General features: G+C 41.2%; 3 protein-coding genes across 12 annotated transcripts in view; 2 read left to right on the top strand and 1 right to left on the bottom strand.

Moving 5' to 3' along the window:
- Positions 1 to 7,733, top strand: part of LOC105275641 (protein TANC2) — a 20,090-nt gene extending 12,357 nt beyond the window's left edge. For both annotated transcript variants that reach the window (XM_026972014.1, XM_011332622.3), the window contains exons 5-15: positions 624 to 1,208; positions 1,293 to 1,624; positions 1,700 to 1,978; positions 2,068 to 2,511; positions 2,631 to 2,837; positions 3,194 to 3,460; positions 3,552 to 3,847; positions 3,930 to 4,384; positions 4,471 to 4,772; positions 4,856 to 5,275; positions 5,398 to 7,733. In XM_026972014.1, coding sequence (XP_026827815.1) covers positions 624 to 1,208; positions 1,293 to 1,624; positions 1,700 to 1,978; positions 2,068 to 2,511; positions 2,631 to 2,837; positions 3,194 to 3,460; positions 3,552 to 3,847; positions 3,930 to 4,384; positions 4,471 to 4,772; positions 4,856 to 5,275; positions 5,398 to 5,694 — 3,884 coding nt within the window. In that variant the 3' untranslated portion in view covers positions 5,695 to 7,733. The remainder of the gene's footprint in view (positions 1 to 623; positions 1,209 to 1,292; positions 1,625 to 1,699; positions 1,979 to 2,067; positions 2,512 to 2,630; positions 2,838 to 3,193; positions 3,461 to 3,551; positions 3,848 to 3,929; positions 4,385 to 4,470; positions 4,773 to 4,855; positions 5,276 to 5,397) is intronic.
- Positions 7,733 to 13,503, bottom strand: LOC105275648 (TPPP family protein CG45057). 8 transcript variants are annotated; one of them, XM_011332639.3, is made up of 5 exons: positions 13,240 to 13,354; positions 11,389 to 11,422; positions 10,302 to 10,587; positions 10,007 to 10,142; positions 7,733 to 9,744 (listed from the first exon to the last, which is right to left on the bottom strand). In XM_011332639.3, exons 3-5 carry the CDS (start codon positions 10,577 to 10,579, stop codon positions 9,562 to 9,564), a joined length of 597 nt encoding a protein of 198 aa, XP_011330941.1. In that variant the 5' UTR covers positions 10,580 to 10,587; positions 11,389 to 11,422; positions 13,240 to 13,354; the 3' UTR covers positions 7,733 to 9,561. The 8 variants fall into 8 exon arrangements, with proteins under 8 accessions (XP_011330941.1, XP_011330933.1, XP_011330938.1 ...); XM_011332631.3 differs by lacking the exon at positions 13,240 to 13,354 and adding an exon at positions 11,917 to 12,092; XM_011332636.2 differs by lacking the exons at positions 11,389 to 11,422; positions 13,240 to 13,354 and adding an exon at positions 13,361 to 13,503.
- On the top strand, positions 12,513 to 15,748 carry LOC105275646 (antichymotrypsin-2). 2 transcript variants are annotated; one of them, XM_011332630.3, is made up of 8 exons: positions 12,513 to 12,641; positions 13,772 to 13,899; positions 14,051 to 14,230; positions 14,305 to 14,515; positions 14,644 to 14,858; positions 14,930 to 15,109; positions 15,191 to 15,326; positions 15,416 to 15,748. In XM_011332630.3, exons 1-8 carry the CDS (start codon positions 12,632 to 12,634, stop codon positions 15,577 to 15,579), a joined length of 1,224 nt encoding a protein of 407 aa, XP_011330932.1. In that variant the 5' UTR covers positions 12,513 to 12,631; the 3' UTR covers positions 15,580 to 15,748. The 2 variants fall into 2 exon arrangements, with proteins under 2 accessions (XP_011330932.1, XP_011330930.1); XM_011332628.2 differs by lacking the exon at positions 12,513 to 12,641 and adding an exon at positions 13,426 to 13,559.
- The last annotated feature ends 161 nt before the right edge of the window (positions 15,749 to 15,909 follow it).

Raw genomic sequence — 15,909 nt, 5'->3', positions numbered from 1 at the left:
TGTAATGTCCTCTGTGACTGCCATATTTCTATTACCATAACTAATTTTTAAATTAATTTTCATGACATTTATTTAAACTTGAAATTCCTATCTGCTAAAATCTCTCCACTTCCTCGTAAATTACATTCTTTTCCAATCGAGGACTATCAATCGAAACTGCTGAATGATTCATGAACAATAGCCCGCACAATAGTCTCAAATCACTTTCCCCACGTTTATGCCATCGGTAATCGGTTTTACGTATCTAAATGCCTGTAGCATTCTGTTTTTTTATCCATTTTGCGGCGTGCAGCATTTGCGTGTGTTACATCATGGCGATACGTTTAGACGGACAATAAGAACTGATTAACATAAGCAGGAATGAATATAAACTTAATTTCACACGTAGTACGTCGACGTACTCGTACTCGCAGCATTATTCAATCTCGCACTTCGAAAGGGCACTACGTGCAACAATGCGTCCGTCTTAACGTATTTCAGTAGTGTTGAATTTGTTTTTGTCGAGTTTCGAATATGCAGCACGAAGCATCTGCTGAATTCAGCACTATTTGTGTGGATTGTGTGAATAATTCTTCATCGACGCGTATCTCTGACCCGATTTATTAATCCTTCCGTTTCCGTAGATGACGAGGGCGGTTGCGTCAAACCATTATCCTCGAAGACGAGGAAATCGTCGCAGTCGGACCTCTACATGAGGCTGGGCCTGCTGTTGGGATCCGGTCGAGCGAACGTGAACGTGGAACCAGGACACGCGTGTGCCTCGCGTGCTCCAGTGCAAGGGCACGACAGTTCCGCAGCCTCCTTCAGCAGCCTGACCAGCTTCGAGACGCAGACGGTGGCTTCGACGAACACGAGTCCGGTGTCGACGTTGACGGGCACGTCGAGCGAGACGGAGGCCGCGGCGGCGCTGCGATGCCCCGTCAAGCCGAAGGTCAAGGCCAAGGGAAAGGTCAAGTCCAGAGACTGCGACAGCGCCGGCAGCCTCGCATCCATCTCCACGTCGTTGTCCGCGTCCACGTCCATGTCTATGTCCATGTCCGTGTCCGTTTCCGGTTTGTCGAACGGCAGCTCCAGCCCGCTTACGCCCAGAAGACATTCCGTTAACGCCGCGGGTCAAGCCGACGAACTCGGGCAGTTCAAGACCAGGCGATCCTGCGCGCGAAGATCGGCGAGAACTGGCAACGTCAAAGGACCAGCAGACGCTAAACGTAATTATAAATAAATCCAGTTTTTATGTTCAAGTCCATTATTGATGTTGATCCAAAAATATAACGGAGATCCATTAATTTCAGTGCGCTTCGTGCAACATCACGCGACACAATTAACTCTGAAGCCGTTGTTCTTCGAGGTGCCATTGCTGGAGGAGAATCCGCTCTTCACGGGACGGCAGTGGCTGTTGCACGAATTAGAATCCGTGATCAGTGGCTCCAGTCCTGGTATCCTGGTCTCCGGGTCGCCGGGGACCGGCAAAACCGCGTTGGTTCTGCAACTAGTGGAGCACAGCTGCTTCGGAAGACGAAGAGAGCAGCTAGCAGCCTCGGAAGTGAGCGAGGAACTCGACGAGAAAGAGAAACCGAGCACCAACGCGACTCTGCAGGCCAACATCCGACATACTAACGAAAAGGTATGGTTTTTTCGCCACTGCCATTTCGTACTTTTACACAAACAATATCTAAAATTGATTACGAGTGAATTGCAGGTCCGTGAATTAGCGTCACACGTGGTAGCTTATCATTTTTGCCAAGCCGACAATAACAGTACCTGTCTAGTGCCCGATCTGATTCACTCGCTAGCCGCGCAACTCTGCCAGGCTCCTCAATTGATCTCATATAGGGAATACCTCCTGTCCGAGCCTCATCTTCAAGGCTCGCTGTCGCAAAGAGAATGCACTGTCGATCCGGATCTCGCGCTTTCGAGGGGCATCATTGAACCGCTTTTGACTCTGAAGAAAGCCAACAGACTACCAGCCTCCAATATGGTAGCTATCTTTTTTTCATGATTTTCTTTGGACGAAACTTCCACAAAAATTACATTAACGAGCATTGCTTGAACGTATGCTCTTTCCAGGTGATATTAATTGATGCCCTTTGCGAAGCGGAGTATCACAGGCCGGACAGAGGCGACACTATAGCTTCTTTTCTGACGAGGCATGCACCGAACATTCCTAGTTGGTTGAAGATCGTCTGCACCGTCAGGACGCAATTGCTTGATTGTGCGAAACAGCTGCCGTACACGAGGATCTCGTTAGACAAGACTGCGAACGACACGATCGGCAACAGCATCGCGAGGGATCTGTCCGATTACATCGGCTACAGGCTCGCGCAGAGTCCTTCCATACAGGCGAACGTTACCGCGTCGATAAACGGCAAGGCGGAATCATCGTGCAACGCGAGTCAGACCAGGTTCGCCTCGCACTTGCTCGCGTTGGCCAGAGGCAGCTTCCTCTTCGCTAAGCTGACGCTTGATCTTATCGAGAGCGGACATTTAGTAGCCAAATCGGCAAGTTACAAGGTACGCCCAACGATTTCTATTCAATGTAATGATCAAATTGTAACAGGCTGCTAGCGGTTTCTTTGGTGTTGCGATCAGATATTCAAGCGATATTTAACAGACGGTATTTCGTCCTTTAGGTATTACCGGTCTCTCTCGCGCAGATCTTCCAGTTACATTTCAACTTGAGATTTCCTACAGCAGCTTCGTTCGACAAGGTGCAACCGCTCCTGGCTGTCTGTTTGGCGGCTCTGTATCCACTTACTTTACCTGAAATTTTCTACTCTGTGAATTCCTTGCACGCGGATAATTTCGTTTCATGGGAAGACTTCTTACAGAGATTCAAGGCAAGTATATACTTAATAATTTTAATAATATAATTATATTATATCTCACTTTAAATAATTATATATAATAATTCTAGTTTCTCTTTTCCTCTCTCTCTCTCTCTTTCTTTTTCTTTCTGCTGACAATGAGGAAACAATGTAAGTCACAGTGTAATATATTAGTAAAAATTTTAATTGGTTATAAAAGTCGGAAAAAAATAAAATGATTATTTTTAGCAGTTACTAAATTTTCTTATACAGTTGTTTATTGACATATGTTTAATTTATCAATTATGTGTCTCTTTGGACTCTGTCGGATACATAAATTCTCGTAACGTATCCGCCCATTTAACGTAACGATGTCCTCTTTTCATCAGATGCTCTCTGGCTTTCTTGTGAAACGCTTGGACAACACGTACATGTTCTTCCATCCATCGTTCAGGGAATGGTTGTTGAGACGAGACGAGGGAGAATCGACAAAGTTCCTATGTGACTACAGACTCGGGCACGCGGCAATAGCGTTCAGATTGTCGCGTCTTCAGGCACCATTGGACGGTGACAAGGCTCTGGAATTGGGCCATCACGTGCTGAAGGCACACGTTTACAGAGGCGTCACTCCGTGTTGGCCCTCCCGTGATTTGCAAGTAAGTCATCACGAGTAACATAGACACACGCAGTTGTTTTAATTAGACGACGTAACGCAGTGAATTAATCGAACCACGAATTTGTCCGCAGGCAATCTGGCTAACATTATCGACGAAATGCGTTTCCTCGGCGTTGTGCATGCTGCGGAACATCTACAGCCCGAACGTGAAGGTATCGCGGTTGCTCCTGCTGGCGGGCGCATCCCCGAATCACATTACCGAGTACCTGGGTAACGCACCGGTTCTGTGCATGTACGCGCACGAGGGCTCTGTCGAGATGGTGTCCCTCCTCCTGGAGTTTGGCGCCGACGTTGAGCTAACTAATAGCCAGGGTTGCACTGCGCTCTCGCTGGCGGCCGCTCGAGGACATTGCGACGTCGTCAGAAGGTAGAGTTACATCGTTTTTCCTTGCAGTCTCTCCACATCAAATATCCAGACATAACGTAATTATTTATTTATATCTTCACAGATTGGCCGCCGCTGGAGCGTCTTTAGGACACGCGGATATGGCCGGCCAATGTTCCCTTGTGCATGCAGCAAGACACGGCAGACTCTCCGTGGTTGGGTATCTTCTCGCTTGTGACTGGGTCGTGCCTCCTGATGATGAGAGCAAAACGGAGAACGGCATCACGGAAGTGGGCAGAGAGGAGGCTGCTCAACAAGCTGTTGTTGCCGCCGCGTCACAGGGCCACGAAGCTGTGGTGGAGTACCTTCTGGACATGGCCGAGGTAATCGTGGATCGGCCCGACACATTGATAGGCGAAACCGCCCTGACGATCGCCGCTGCGAACGGTCTGACCGGCACGGTTTCTGCTCTCTTGGCCCGCGGTGCTAATCCCATAGCTGTGAACGCGAAGGGACTTTCTCCTCTCATGCTCGCTGCCAGGGAAGGACATTGGGGTACCGCCGAACGGCTTCTGCAAGGTTTGTTCTTTTAAAAGTAATAGTGAGATACTCACTTTGCATTTGATACTGAAGATCAGTTTTAGAATCGTTGGATTATTTTGCAGGAGACTTATCCACCAGCACGGACATGGTATCGGATGAAGCTATATCGCTTCTGGAACAACGCGACCTTGCCGGCCGTAACGCGTTAATACTGGCCGCTTCCGAAGGCCATACTAATCTAATCGAGCTGTTCCTCGATAAAGGATCAGTTCTAGAAACGAAGGACAAGGAAGGGCTCACTGCGCTTGGCTGGGCCTGCGTCAGAGGACGTGTACCTGCCGTGCAGATCTTGCTCGATCGTGGTGCCGATGTGAACACAAACGACAACACTGGTAGAACTCCTTTGGATTTGGCCGCATTCCAGGTAGACGATTCTCTTGTATATGCTGCTTTGTTGTTCGCCATGTATTGCTCTTACGGACCAATACTTGCAATAATACGTTACAGGGTAATCCAAAACTAGTACAGCTGTTGCTCGAAAAGGGAGCCGCGGTGGAACACGTCGATCTTCACGGCATGCGACCGTTGGACCGAGCCATCGGATGTCGCAATATACCGGTGGTTCAATGCTTCTTGCGTCGTGGTGCGAAACTAGGTCCGGCCACGTGGGCGATGGCGGCGGGGAAACCGGACGTTTTAATTATACTGCTCAACAAGCTCTTGGAGGATGGCAATATTTTGTACCGGAAAAACAGGCTGAAGGAAGCGTCACATCGATATGCATATGCCCTCAGGAAATTCCCCGCTTCGCCAGAAGAAGACTGCCAAGGGCAAGAGCAAAGCAACATGATGCTGCAGCTCCAGACCTTCACTCAGCTTCGCATGAACTTCCTGTTGAATCTCAGTCGATGCAAGCGCAAGATGAACGTTAGTGATCCATTTCATTCATCTAAATTATATAGATTAAATCAATCATATCGTATCGTTCACACACTAACAGTGTCTAAGCTGGTTTTTTACATTAATAATGTGGAACGTCTTTTCGACAGGAATGCGCCGAAGCTATCGAACTCGCTGATGAAGCTCTCAGCGTCCGACCCGTGTCCTACGAAGCCTTTTATGCCAGAGCTAAAGCGCGCGTGGATCTGGGATTGTTGGAGGACGCTTTATCGGATGTTCAGGAAGCTCTACGACATGCATCAGCCCACAACAAGCAGGATCGTAAAGTACTCGTCACTCTGAGGGATGAGATTGTCTCTCGGATCGACGGCGCCGGGACCAGTAAAGAACACGATGATTGCAGATCTCGCCTGCGGGCATCAGTGGATACTCTTACAGAATTGTAACGATACTTTGTTAAAATGAATAAGCAAAGCTCATATACAAATTGCGATTCGATTTAAGAGTAACGATAACAATGATAATTTATCATTGTCATTATTGATCCAAGATGCAATTTAAGGCCACATTTAGAAAACGGCCAAACAAGCTTTATCTTTTAGCACTTTTGAGACTCAAGCTCTCCCACTTTTCGTTTGCGCTTGAATAAATTGAATACGAGTGACAAAAATTTGCCGAAAATTCGTTGAGAAGTTAAGCTTATAATATGAAAATGCCTTTGTATTATAAATACAATTTCTTACGCATTTCTTATCATACACGTTCCCGTATTTATATATATTATTATATAGATATTTAACTCGTTGCGTTACAAAAATTCAATGTGACAGATTAATTTGATTAAATTTATATCTTATTTTATATAGGAATAGCTTCACTCCTACTCAGACTGCGATTGAGAATATAATTGTTAAATAATTCGTGCGACTTCCTGTTAACGAACATTCACAACTCGCTTTTAAATCATCGATGATTCACACAATACGTACATTTATACTATATCATATTTAATGAGATACGATTATACTTAAAAGCCAGTTTTGAATGATAATTCCATGGTGCCTGACACCGTTAGCTATATATTTCTTCGAGTTGTACGTTGTCCTGTAAATTGCACTTGTGAAAATTCCTTGTCTAGTACTCTTTTGCAGTATCTTAAAGATATTCTTAAAACAATGAAAATTGGTTAACATTAATATTCAATCATTCGATGTATATTGTCCGGCGTGATTTGCAAATTGTCGCGATAACCTGCAGTTGCTACTACATTAACAACGAATTATACATATTATAATTGATAACACAATGATGTGTTGATAAATTATTATTAATGTGCGAGATACTCGGCGGCCATATTGCTGGCAATAGTGACCAAAAGATCAATCTATTTAAATATAATTTTAAACTCATAATAGGAGAATTTGCAGTGTTATACAAGCATTACAAAACATTATACGATTCTCGATTCGATTAAAAAATTAAATAAAAATACACACACACAATACGCAAATAATTGTGTAATATATGAGCATAATAATTGGACTTAGAGCGTGATTTTAATTTAAACGAACTATTTAATTGTTTTCGTCAGTATTTTGTATAATTATAGATAGTGTGCAACATTCGTTATATATTGAATTAAATGTGAAAGTGTAATTATTGAATCATATATCACATTTAAAATCATTTAGCTTAAAATACAAAATAATCGCAGAAATTTTTGATTTGAGCATGAAAAATGTTAATTTTGTTGTCGAATAACACGAGATGAGCTGCTCGATGCTTTAACCATACAGCAATATTTATGATGCTTGTATCTTGCCAAGAGTAAAAAAGATGTCGCAGAACTACTAGCATGTTTCTTTAGCGAAAAATTTGATTGGATTTTATTTACACTTTTAAGTAACGCAACTGCCAAGCAAAAGCTGCTAACGCTTTATTGAAATATAAATGACAATTAATTTGACGTAGTTCTGAGATAGCTTGTACATACGTATTTTTCAATATATATTGAGAGAAAGAGATATAATATCTTGATCGAAGATATATTGATTAATTTACTAAAACTGTAACTTAAATACAAGACACAATGTGAGACGAAATGATAATAAGGCACCTGATATCGCTTGTTTCTCAAGATTAGCTAAAGAAAATGTACATTTTACGGGTTCTTCTATAATTTCCTAAAAATACGTTCCATAAAAGTGATATTCGGTGCGTTTACTCTCAAGGGAACGTGCAACGTAGAATGTACGAAGCGTATATTTCCTTTGGCTAATTTTCAAAATAACAATACCAGGTATGCTATTATTATTTCTGTCCCACATTGCATATGGAGCTTGTATCCACGAGTTTCAACGAAGAGCTATATAGTTTTTATGTGCAGCTCCACTTTACGAACGTTCCAAGTGGAAAAGCAGGTATATTGAATGTTATTGACCCGTCGTCGTAACAAAGGTGTCAAAATAAACGAACTTTTCATTCAGATGGATCTCTTTTTACTTATTTCATATCTTGATTAGACGATTACATACATACATTTTTAGATATCGTTAATACATCGTATATCCAAGTTATTAGTTAAACACACGGCCGTATTCAAGAAAATGCCTTTTCTTCAAGTTATTTATATAAAACATAAAACAAACTATATAAAATTAGAAAATTTGCCATCACCATCGTGAGTCCAAAATTATTATTCTGCAATATTAACTTGTAAGATACTGAACTCGCATAATACAAAGACAATTTTTCAAATAAATTTTGAAATTTTTCAAATATAATCGAGTGTGCCGATTTCTATTGGAATACTTGTAACACTGAAATACGAAATTGGTCTCAAACGTGCCAGACGCGAATACGCCAGCCAGTTAAAATTACAGTAAGTACACTTCATATTTAATTACGTATAGATATTATGTTTAATGTACACGTGCATCATTTGAAAATAACGACGCTGTGATACTTGACATACATACGAGTACATGCCGTGTATTCGAAGCATTGTTAGCGAACGATGTACCAGCTGCTGTTTGTGGGCATTCATTTTTAATGCAGAAAAATATTATTTTGGACATGTGCATAATAGAAAATAATTTGTCCAATTATACGTTAAATACTTTTTTTTACCATCACTTACACAATACTATTATAATATTTTACCATCACTTACACAATACTATTATAATATTTTCGATATTATCTTATATGTGGCAGAGTGATATTCGCATGCTAACGTCTATTATATCTCTTTGAAATATAAATATGTTATTCTCTACACGAGTAAGCAGGTAACCAGTAAAAATGTACTTGAGGATTCAACGTAACTAGTTCGGTTAAAGCGATTTTCGCGCTTTATGTACAAAAATTGTATACGTCGTCTTAAAACTCAAAAACTGTTGATTGCAAATTGTGCAAAGTTCATATAGAGGTGTCTTAGAATAAACGCATACGGAATCATTCTTTGTACCACGAGAAGCGACTTTTTCCTTTAATAAAATTATATCCAAACAAGCTTTTACATGAGAGCTATTTAAGACTGGCAAGTGTACATTTTACGTTTGTTTATGCGCGTTTATTCTGAGACACTTGTACAACGAAATCATATGTTTTCCATTTCATGCAATTCTAACGATAAACAATGTCTTGCATTGGAAATGATTGTATTCGTTTCATCGTACAGTGCAAGTTTCGCAAAATCAATTTTCGATGTAATATAGAACAAAAATATATATATTACAAGTATATATAGTGTAATATTTACGTGGATTTTATAAGTAGATTAGGTACTTAATTTTACATATGTTAAAGTTATCTTTTCTCTCCTCCTCTCAAAGATCTCACAACAAAATAAATAAAAATATGTTATATATAAAAATCAAAAAATAACATCGCTTCTAATAATCAACAAACAAAGCTGAACAGAAAACTACGAAAATACTTAGAGAATCTATATATACGTAGATAGCAATAGATGAAGTGAACCAATGAAATAAGTCAGTTATCACGAAAGTCAAATATTATCTTGCAAAAAACAATGTAAGTCCTAGGAGCGAAAATATCAAAAGAAAATGATTGCCGCGAACGTGTCATCGACAAAAGTCACTGATCACGCGCGATATTGCTATCTCAATATGTCAAGGATGATAAATTTTCGTCAATCGGATGTGCTCAAGACGTCGGGCCGCGTACGATACGATAGAAAAATTCAGGCCGCCACGATGAGCAGCGAAGATTTGAAATGCGCATGCTGCTGGATTACACAACGTGTAACAGTAAGGGTACCTATCGTTAGAACATTCGGACGACTACCACTAGTGCGCTTTGCTGTACGTGTCTTTATTCTGGTAGCCTTGAACGTATCCGGATGTGTCTGCTACATCTTTGCGACCGGCTATGCCTTTACCCTTTCCTGCCTCGTCGAAGCGTTGCTTGTGGGAACCGGTATATTTGCTGACATCGGTCAGCCTATCGACCGTTGACGCTGCCTTCCCGGCCTGTAAATCACGTCGACAGCTAGATTAGCTAGATTAAGAATTGTATTGACAGATATCGTTAATCTGTATCGCGGAAAATCGTATGATAAGATACATGACTGATGCGATCGCAGATTGAATAAAAGAACAGAGAAATCAATTTCACAGCTGGAGAAAGATTTGCGAATTCTGATAAACCTGAATAAAGTCTAGCAGAGAGAGAGAGAGAGAGAGAGAGAGAGAGAGAGAGAGAGAGAGTTGAATAAACAAATGTAATACGCACCGCTGAGCTGGAGCCGGTGAATCCAGGTGGACCGCAATTAGCCATCTTCTTCTTTATTTCCGCTAATTCCACCTTCTTACCTTTGGCCAGTTCATCGAGGAACGCTTTGTACTGTTCAAGATTAAGTTTCACAGATCTGATAACAAGAGAAACAGATTGATCATAAACATAAATCATAAACGATATTAAGCACTAAAATAAAATTATTTGATTCCAAACCAGATGACAGAGACGATGAAAGAGAGAGGACGATGATATTTAAGAGAGATAACGAATAATAGTTTGACAGACATACTTCTGCTTCTTGAAGTAAATGCCCGTATCCGTGGTGGTAATCTTCTTTCCGTCGATCACTTTTGCCTGCTTCATCCACTTGTCGCTTTGACTTAAGGTAATCAGTTTGCCGTCACTCTTCGGATCACCGAACTTGGAGAACGCTTTGAAGCTTGTTAGAAAGCTGCCCGAATCACCTGGACTACTCGGCGTTGGGCTCGTCGAGGTATCCTCGATCTTCAGGTTCGTTACTTCGTTGGTGACAGGTGCCATCGAAGCATCGTTCTTCTCCGCTTGCATTGTGATCGCTAAAATAAAAATTTGTCACCCGTTTAGTCAAACGTGACAATCGCTCTGGCTGAAAAGGCAATATTATATTACGTAATCGTTTGATGTACGACGGTCGGAAGTTAAAAAATGATAGATCGTATATATGTAAAATTGAAATGAATATTATTTTACTGTTTGAGATTTCTCATAAATTATATACCCACATAACACTTTGCAAGTATTCTGCTAAGAATTTGCTCAGAAATGTTGCAAACAAAATGGCAACGAGGTGAGTCCTCATTTGTTTCAATATTGGTAGCAAAGAAACACGAAACAGCAACTTTACAGCACCTTTGGGGCAACAGTTGCGGTGAAAAATATATAATTATGGCATTATGTCAACAAAAGTGTGGCAAAAGTTAATTTCTGTCATTATTATAGCAACATGACGGCAATAATTGCCAGCAAATAGATTGCACTACTCTGCTTTAGCAAAAAATGTTATCTGGGTAGTTACCGGTTTTGGCGTAAAATTAGCTTTTTTAACGAGAATGTGTGTTATTTCTTTCATCTATTATTGGGGGTGACATAACGAATGCGCAACAAAGACCAACCGTCCGTCACCAACTGTTGCGTCTTCATTCATTATACAGAGTGCTCAATTGTATAATCAATAATGTTAGATTCCTTTAAAATTAGAGAACGTGCCACGAAATCGAGTTAGACCGGATATATATTTCATTTTGCGGCATTTTATACGATATTTTGTGATTTCGAAAGAAAGGATTTTATCAAAATAATTTTATATTTTAATGTTTAGATTAAAGAAGGACGAATACCTTGCACTCGAATAAAGAGCCTATCCACGCAAAACTAGCCATGAGAAAGAAGCATTAGAGAAAAATTGACTCAGGGTCGAGATGTGGTTTATACACAGCAATATCGTGTGACACATATTTCATATGTGGTCGATTATCCAACAGAATACATAAAGTCTCTGTTCCCATTATACTCATACTGCATAGAAGCCTGCAGCAACATTGCAGTAACGTTGCTTCTATGCTGAATGGACAATTTTTTGACACCTTCAGATATTTTGCCAATCCTAAAGGAGCTCGTGCGACTTTCAAAAACTGCTGAGATACATGAAAATAAAATAAACGATGCAAGTGCGCTTTTATTAGCAGTCTCGACGACGAATCGAGCGGAGGGAGGATTCCTAGCGCGTAAAATAAAAGAACGTACGAAACGTATGCGCGCATGTAGAAAAACATGTATGTCAAACTGTCAGACCGCAACGCGCGTCGACGGTTCCCGCGGCTCGCGGGAACATAACGTTTGATTTCACGTCTATAAATAGAGCTTACGAGAGCGTTAACGCAATTAGCGTCATCGGTCGGCCGGTGCGATGCCGACTGACGAGCGATACTGCCGCGATCAGGTGTCAAACACAAAGATGCGTCCTCCATAGCTCCATCCGATCGCGGGACGGGCACCTCCACCTGCATTATTTTTATTACGGGCACACACGTTATGCTCGCGCGGCACGGCCAAGCGGATCGACTCACCGGGCCTGTCAGCTGCCGGGGAAAAGAAACGACGATGACGTCCCGTGAAGTTTAGCGTTTCTAGGTCAGTGTGCGCGTAGGTATTAACGTCGGCGTGGGGGAACGACGGGGTTCCGGCAGTGCCGAGCTCGAGGAGGAAGTCGACGCGTCTCGCGCAAGCGGCACGGCCTCATCCGCGTCGAGAGTGTCGCCACGGTCCTCTACGTTTTGATTCTTCTCGCGCACCTCGAACTAACGCACTGTAACGCCAAGTAACACAAACCTCGGGAAGCGGATCACCGCGCACGGATTGCGCCGCGTTGCGTTACCGGAGGCGAGAACTCGTGCGCGCCGCGACGCGTCCAGGCGCGCATGTGTTCTATCGATCTACCCGTCCCCAGGAAGCGGCCCACGACGCACTCACTCACCCTCTCGCATCTCTTCAACTGCGTCTCACCGACCGACAGCTACTTCCTGCCGACGCGGGGGAGGAGACGCCACGCGTCGTTCTGATTCGTTCTCGATTCGGGGATACATGGTCCTCGGTTAGAGAACTGATTGTATATAATTATATTTTTGCAATTATTTTTTGCGTCCTTCGCAGATGGAGTTTTGCTTTTTGTGATCAGACGCGAACGTTTTGCGGTGGCAAGAGTATTAAGAGCGGACTTTTCGGCTTTGCAGAAGCGCGGGAGGTCTTCGAACGTGAGGGATGCATGTGCATCGCGGCTCGAATTAACGTCACTTCTGTTTTGCCAATGATTAAAATAAAGTCGTAAGCACGTCTCACGTTTCTTTTTGACACACTGAGAAATGCGAGATCACAATCCACGTGGAACGTTCCGTGAAGATTCGTAATCGTTTTATTTTGGCCGCTGCGGAAGCGTTTTAAAATTTCTGACTTGACATTTTCATAAATGACAATCGCAGTTTCAACGTGCAACGCAGCGCAGTAATTCTCTACGATTTATCGCTCCGACATTACCCTTGTCGTTATCTATAGCTAGTGGGCACACTCCTTCGTAACCGGCTATTTATATTCACCGTTCATTTGTGTGTCCTGTATTATTATGTTATCTGTCACATACATGTACAAACAACAGTGCTAAGAATTAAGAGTACGTCGTGACACCTTCCTAATACCTTGCAATTGAGAGCAATTAAAGCAATTTCGCAGGCCAACGTGTAATGAAGGGAGAAACGAAGGCGATTAACTCGGTGATGTCGAGTCTTCCTTAATCCACGATGCCAATTATTTTTTCACCTGCTCAATTATTTCCGAGCCGTCACCGAGATCCGCACTTGGTCTCGCAAATCACGCAAAAAACGCTTATTATAACGGCAAACTTTTATCAGCCGATACGAGCCCCGAGCTCATTTCCGTGACTCCAGCGGGAACGTTATGAGCAAGACTAAATTGCCACCGCCTCTGCCACCGCAAATAGTATCCCCTCCTGCGACAAGTATGTATCTTTCAGGCTGCAACTTCTCATCGCGCGTGCTAAGTGCTGCGAAGCTGTCGCTATTAGCTTTTCAGTTATCTGCAATTTCGCAATTATAACAAATGTCAAAGAAATTCGATCAAGAAATAAAAGAAAGAACAATATAGTGCCTTGGCATTGAATAGTATTTAATCGCTATTTGCCAGCTTTGTAATTAAACATATTTCTTGCAGCGTTGTTTGCGATCATCGTCGGTAGCACACTGGTAGCATCCTGCCAAAATATGTCATCCAGTGAACAGCAAATCGATTTGCGGAATCTATCCACGGCGTGTAACGATTTTACGATTTCGTTGTACAAGGTACGTGATCGATATAATAATAATAGCTTATAATGATTTGAATGAAATAAATATTGTGTCTAAAGCTTCAAGTTTAAGCTCGCCTTTAAGCTGCAATTTATATCCAATTTATAATTTGCATCCTAAATTTGTAATTTATGTGTCTTTGTAGCACTTAGCAACCAGTAGTGGCAACAACATTGTGACTTCTCCATTGAGCTTACATCTGTTATTATCGTTACTTTCGAATGGCGCTGGAGGATCCACCCTGAATGAACTGCAGGCGGCTCTCCGTCATGATGACAGAGTTTCTTTAAACGACGAATTTAAGGCTCTGATATCTTCGTTAAATGTAAAGCGGTGAAACGCGAAAACCTGTGACACGTAATCTATCCGGAGAGTCAGAAATGTATAAATGTGTTTTAGAACCTCGAAAGTGTTGATTTACATATGGCGAACGCAGTCTACGTGCAGGATGGATTCCAACTGATAGCCGATTTTTTATCGCTATGTACAAATATTTTTCAATCGTCGATTTCGAGGGTGGATTTCAAAGACAGCGTACAAGCAGCGAAGTCTGTTAATTCATGGGTGCAAGAAAGGACAAACAATAAGATATCCGATGCAATTTCTTCAGGTATACGATTTGATTAATTATTATATTAATTAAAGATTACAATAATATAATATAAAGAATATTTTATAATTGTTGTATAGCGTTATAAAAAATGTTTTAATAATATAATAATCGAATACTTCGAGCAGATGATATCGACGAAGATACGAGACTTGTGCTGGTAAACGCTATTTACTTTAAAAGTAAATGGCAACATACGTTTGATGAAGAGCACACGACGAAACGCGAATTTCATGTTTCCAAGACGGAGATAAATCTTGTCCCGACAATGTTTAAAAAATCCAAGTACACTCATGGCGAAATACCAGCTTGGAACACGAAATATATTGAGATTCCATATATGGTAAGTCATGATTCTGCTGTGAAGATACATAATTTGCGAGACTCGAGTTATATTAAAGAACAATCTTGCAGAATCAAGACATCGTAATGATAATATTATTACCGGACAGAGAAATAGAACTGCAAACTTTGGAAAGCAACTTTAATTGGAATACATTGGCAGACGCGCCGAAATCTGCTGAACAAGTTGAATTGTATTTGCCCAAGTTTAAATTCGAAATTACTATAGACTTGGAGACTGTCTTGCGTAAGGTAAGCGCAGATCGGCAGAATATATTTTAAGCAATCGATATGAAGCAATTTAAATAAATTTTGGGAATTAAAATACGCTAGATTGGTCTGAATTCCATGTTCGGAGATTGCGCCAATTTTACACGCCTCTCAGAAATTCCTCTAAAGGTAAGCCGCGTGTTACAAAAAGTTTTCGTGGAAGTGAATGAAGAAGGTTCGGAGGCTGCCGCCGCGACAGGTAACTCACCTATATCTGTGAATAATCAAATTAAACGGCAACTATAAATGTTAAAAACATCATAAGCATAAAACAATTATTGATTGCAGTTGCAACAATAAGACTAAGAAGAGCAGCATTTTTACCAGAAATAATAAAGTTTGTGGTGGATCGTCCATTTATGTTCGCAATTGAATATAAACCAAGCAGAATGCCGCTGTTTTTGGGAAGTGTGCGCAACATAGAATCTTCTCAGGAGAGAGATGAATTATAAATTTATTCGTATACTATACTTTATAAGAACATTTTTATATATATATATATATATATATATATATAATGCATTTTGAAATATGAAATCCTTAATATTGTTACGTGTCCAATTATTCAATAGAATTTCATAATTTTATATTTAATAAAAGATCATTTATTTTAAAAATATACATAAATGTCTACAATATTATAAAGAATACAATAGGGAGGCGCAATGCATATAAAAACTTTTTGAAAAAAGTACGTGCGCATCTATGCGTGATACTACGCGCGACACTCGCGTGCTTGTAATAATCATTAAACTGTTATTATCAATGTTTTTCCTCGTGAA

This window comes from Ooceraea biroi, chromosome 8 (assembly GCF_003672135.1).
Source record: "Ooceraea biroi isolate clonal line C1 chromosome 8, Obir_v5.4, whole genome shotgun sequence".
NCBI classification, from domain to species: Eukaryota; Metazoa; Arthropoda; class Insecta; order Hymenoptera; family Formicidae; genus Ooceraea; species Ooceraea biroi.
This window is presented reverse-complemented; position numbering and strand designations above follow the sequence as displayed.